Source organism: Rhinopithecus roxellana, chromosome 13, assembly GCF_007565055.1.
Source record: "Rhinopithecus roxellana isolate Shanxi Qingling chromosome 13, ASM756505v1, whole genome shotgun sequence".
Taxonomy (NCBI): domain Eukaryota; kingdom Metazoa; phylum Chordata; class Mammalia; order Primates; family Cercopithecidae; genus Rhinopithecus; species Rhinopithecus roxellana.
In genome coordinates, this window is record NC_044561.1 from 12,297,440 (window position 1) to 12,301,999 (window position 4,560).

Sequence of the window (4,560 nt, forward strand, 5' to 3'; positions counted from 1 at the left end):
CTCTGGCCCCCAACTCTCAACCCACTAGCCCTGGGGCTGGCAGGTGGCCACTCACGTCCTGGAGCTCTGAGCTGCTCTCAGGCCAGTGACCTTGGACCAATGTTGTCATTCTGTGGGTCTGCACCAAACCACACAGGTGAGTCTGACTTCTGTACAGAGAGCAGGGAAGGAGCACGACAGGGCGAAGTCCAGATCAGGGCAATGAGTACCCTGGCTGTTCAGGCCTTGAGTGCAGTTGTTGCAGCAATCAAGGTGGGCTTCCTGGTGGAGGTGGACAGTAGCTGCTGGAGAGCCCGGAGGGCAGCCAGGACCGTGTCAGACAGGCCACTCCAGGCACCGGCCACCAGGGCAGAGGTTCCAGGGAAGGCCCTCGGGCTGGGCCGCAGGCGTGAGGTCAGAGTCCAGGGTAAGGAGGAAACGTCTGCAGCCAGGTGCGCTCTCGGCCCTCGCCGAGAGCGCTGGGAGGGGTCCCAGAGGAGCCGGAGCTGCCTCCCCGCGGCCGGCCACGTGCGCGACGGGGAGTGCGGACAGCCAGGGACGCAGACTCGCAGCGTGTGTCACCTCGCGGCCGCGGGACGATCGTAGGTCGCCTCCCGGACTCCCACGCCCCCAGGAACCCTGCTCGGAGCCAGCGGGTGACCTTCCTCGGCGCTGTTGAGGGTGGGGCCGGGAAACGGCTCGCCCCGCCCTCGCCCCGCCATTGGCTGGGGCACCGGATTTCTTTTAAAACCCCGGTTTCCATTGGCTCGTGTGGCTCCTCCTCGCGCTGCCCGAGGCGCCACGGCCGCCACCCGCGCGGGAGCCGCGCGTGCGCGGAGTGCTTGAGTGAGCGCGGAGAGTGGGCAGACGCGGCACGCCGTGCGCCTCCGCGGCTGCGCTACGACAACGAGTCCCGGAGCGGCCCCACGCCTGCCGCACCAGCCCTCGCCCGCCCGGGGACAGGCGCCCGGCTGCCCCGCCGTCTCCCCCGCGAGCACCCGGCCGCCGCCGCCGCGAGGGCCCCGGGCGGAAGGGGGCGGGGTCCCTGCTTGCCCCGCCCCCGCGGAGGGATACGCGGCGCCGCGGCCCAAAACCCCCGGGCGAGGCGGCCTGGGCGGGTGAGGCGCTCTGCCTGCTGCGCGTCTACGCGGTCCCCGCGGGCCTCCCGGGCCCACTGCGCCGCGCGGACCGCCTCGGGCTCGGACGGCCGGTGTCCCCGGCTCGCCGCCCGCCCGGATCGGCCGCGGCTTCGGCGCCTGGGGCTCGGGGCTCCGGGGAGGCCGCTGCCCGCGATGCTGCTCTCCAAGTTCGGCTCCCTGGCGCACCTCTGCGGGCCCGGCGGCGTGGACCACCTCCCGGTGAAGATCCTGCAGCCAGGTACGCGCGGGGCCGGCGGGGCCGGGGCCGGGGCCGGGGCGGGGACCGGGGGCACCCCGGGCCGCACCAACCCCGCCCGCGCCTCCCTGCAGCCAAGGCGGACAAGGAGAGCTTCGAGAAGGCGTACCAGGTGGGCGCCGTTCTGGGTAGCGGCGGTTTCGGCACGGTCTACGCGGGCAGTCGCATCGTCGACGGGCTCCCGGTGAGTCGGGCTGCCGGGCGGGCCCGGGGTTCTCGCGCGCCTCGCTCGGCCGGGCCTGACCTCCCGCGTCCCCGTAGGTGGCCGTGAAGCACGTGGTGAAGGAGCGGGTGACCGAGTGGGGCAGCCTGGTAAGTTGCGGCGCGGGCGGCGGCGGCGGGGGTCGGGCGTGGGGCTTTCGCTGACCGCCGTGTCCCCCAGGGCGGCGCGACCGTGCCCCTGGAGGTGGTGCTGCTGCGCAAGGTGGGCGCGGCGGGCGGCGCGCGCGGCGTCATCCGCCTGCTGGACTGGTTCGAGCGGCCGGACGGCTTTCTGCTGTTGCTGGAGCTGCCCGAGCCGGCGCAGGACCTCTTCGACTTCATCACGGAGCGCGGCGCCCTGGACGAGCCGCTGGCGCGCCGCTTCTTCGCGCAGGTGTTGGCAGCCGTGCGCCACTGCCACAGCTGCGGGGTCGTGCACCGCGACATCAAGGACGAAAACCTGCTGGTGGACCTGCGCTCCGGAGAGCTCAAGCTCATCGACTTCGGTTCGGGCGCGCTGCTCAAGGACACGGTCTACACCGACTTCGACGGTGAGCGCGGGCGCAGGGCAGGGAACGTTCCGGGGACCGTGCCGGCGGGTTAACGCCTGCGGGGGGCGGCGCATGGAGGGGCTGGTGACTGTTGGGCGGCCGCGCGCCCTGGGTCTGTTCTCGTGGGCGCAGCGGCCCACGCGCTGCCCTGGGGAGGACTGAGCGAGGGATCAAGAGCAGGATCGTGCTGGGTGGGGGCTAGGGGCGCGCTCAATATTTCTCCCGCCGCCGGGTTGTGGGAAGCGCGTGACAACCTTGCGGCCCGAGAGACCCCGGCTGGGGGCAGTAGCGGAGGAGTCTCTGCAGGGCTCGTGCGTGACGCAGGGCGCAGCTGGGCTGGGTCTGTGCTGGGAGCCTGGAGGCCCCCGCGGCGTGATTGGAGTGGCGGGGCCTCCCCTGCGTGGGGGCGGGAGCTGCGTGCGTGCGGAGCGCGGGGGCGCCGCGGCAGAAATCCCCGCATTGCGGAGCTCGGGGAAGCCGGGGCTCCCCGCCCGCCCCTCCTTCTCCCTCCCCCCTTCCCCCTCCTCCCGCCCCGTTCCGTTCCCGCAGGCAGGCCTGGCGGTAAGGGACCCGCGGTGGCCCCGGGCAGCCTCACAGCGCATCTGTTTGTTGTGAAAGCTGAACCCTTGCTCATGTGACCTGCTCCTCCCCCGCGGCCCCTCCCCCAGCCCCCCACCGCCTGCTGGGGTTTTTCCAGGGTGATGACGAGCAGGATTTTGAGGCCTGGCTCTGCTTCCTGTGACTCAGGCCGAGGAGTTAAGCAGCAGGGACCTCACTGTCCGTTGAGCGGCTCTGCCCCTGTGGTGGGCGTGCTAAGCCCCGTGTCCCCTTAGGCACCCGAGTGTACAGCCCACCGGAGTGGATCCGCTACCACCGCTACCACGGGCGCTCGGCCACCGTGTGGTCCCTGGGCGTGCTGCTCTACGACATGGTGTGCGGGGACATCCCCTTCGAGCAGGACGAGGAGATCCTGCGCGGCCGCCTGCTCTTCCGGAGGAGGGTCTCCCCAGGTGCGTGGGGACTCGAGGCGGGGGTGGGGGCCTCGCCCTGCCCGGGCCCTCCCTGACCTCTCCGCTCCCCACAGAGTGCCAGCAGCTGATCCGGTGGTGCCTGTCTCTGCGGCCCTCAGAGCGGCCGTCGCTGGACCAGATTGCGGCCCATCCCTGGATGTTGGGGGTGGACGGGGTCGCCCCGGATAGCTGTGACCTGCGGCTGTGCACCCTCGACCCTGACGACGCGGCCAGCACCACGTCCAGCAGCGAGAGCTTGTGAGGAGCTACACCTGACTGGGAGCTAGGGGACCACCTGCCTTGGCCAAACCTGGGACGCCCCCAGGCCCTGACTTTCTCTTGCGTGGGCCGTCTCCTCCCGCGGAAGCAGTGACCTCTGACCCCTGGTGACCTTCGCTTTGAGTGCCTTTTGAACGCTGGTCCCGCGGGACTTGGTTTTCTCAAGCTCTGTCTGTCCAAAGACGCTCCGGTCGAGGTCCCGCCTGCCCTGGGTGGATACTTGAACCCCAGACGCCCCTCTGTGCTGCTCTGTCCGGAGGCGGCCTTCCATCTGCCTGCCGGCCGGGAGCTCTTTCCGCCGGCGCAGGGTCCCCAGCCCACCTCCCGCCCTCAGTCCTGCGGTGTGCGTCTGGGCACGTCCTGCACACACAATGCAAGTCCGGGCCTCTGGGTCCGCCCGCCCACGCGAGCCGTACCTGCCGCCAACTCTGTTATTTATGGTGTGATCCCCTGGAGGTGCCCTCGGCCCACCGGGGCTATTTATTATTTAATTTATTTGTTGAGGTTACTTTCTCTGAGCAGCCTGCCTCTCCCAGACCCCAGGGGACAGTGGGGAGGCAGGGGAGGGGGTAGCTGTGGTCCAGGGACCCCAGGCCCTGATTCCTGTGCCTGGCGTCTGTCCTGGCCCCGCCTGTCAGAAGATGAACTTGTACAGTGGCTAATTTAAGGGGAGTGGGTGACCCCGACACTTCAAGGCACTGTGCCCGGGGTGCGGGTTTTAAATTATTGACTTTGTACAGTCTGCCTGTGGGCTCTGAAAGCTGTGGTGGGGCCAGAGCCTGAGCGTTTAATTTATTCAGCACCTGTGTTTCTGTGAATGCGGTGTGTGCGGCCATCGCAGATGGGGTTCTTTCAGTTCAAAAGTGAGATGTCTGGAAATCATATTTTTTTATACAGGTATTTCAATTAAAATTTTTTTGTACATAGTGGATAATCCTGTATTTATTGGGCTGGGCATCCTGGGGGAAGAGAGGGGGCTCTGAGAAAGGGGCTTCTGGCTGCTGGGTGACCTGACGGCTTTCCTGTGGGGCTGCTAGTTTCGCCCACAGGGCAAATGGGGGAGGCCCAGCTGGGTGCCAGCGTCCCCAGTGCCAGAGGCTACTGCATGTGGCTTGTGGCCCACCCCACTACCCCATGCTGCACCC

General features: G+C 68.8%; 1 protein-coding gene across 1 annotated transcript; it reads left to right on the forward strand.

Annotated features, from left to right (window-relative positions):
- Window positions 1-806: 806 nt before the first annotated feature.
- LOC104670367 (serine/threonine-protein kinase pim-3) lies at window positions 807-4,344 on the forward strand. Its single transcript, XM_030915512.1, has 6 exons — window positions 807-1,356; window positions 1,449-1,558; window positions 1,636-1,686; window positions 1,757-2,126; window positions 2,960-3,136; window positions 3,211-4,344. Exons 1-6 carry the CDS (start codon window positions 1,272-1,274, stop codon window positions 3,396-3,398), a joined length of 981 nt encoding a protein of 326 aa, XP_030771372.1. The 5' UTR covers window positions 807-1,271; the 3' UTR covers window positions 3,399-4,344.
- The last annotated feature ends 216 nt before the right edge of the window (window positions 4,345-4,560 follow it).

Bases quoted from the DNA above. Each gene is read 5' to 3' on its own strand.
- LOC104670367 (XM_030915512.1), top strand. From the start codon at position 1,272: ATGCTGCTCTCCAAGTTCGGCTCCCTGGCGCACCTCTGCGGGCCCGGC. The intron at 1,357-1,448 runs GTACGCGCGGGG...GCCTCCCTGCAG, and splicing joins GGTGAAGATCCTGCAGCCAG to CCAAGGCGGACAAGGAGAGC. The intron at 1,687-1,756 runs GTAAGTTGCGGC...CGTGTCCCCCAG, and splicing joins TGACCGAGTGGGGCAGCCTG to GGCGGCGCGACCGTGCCCCT.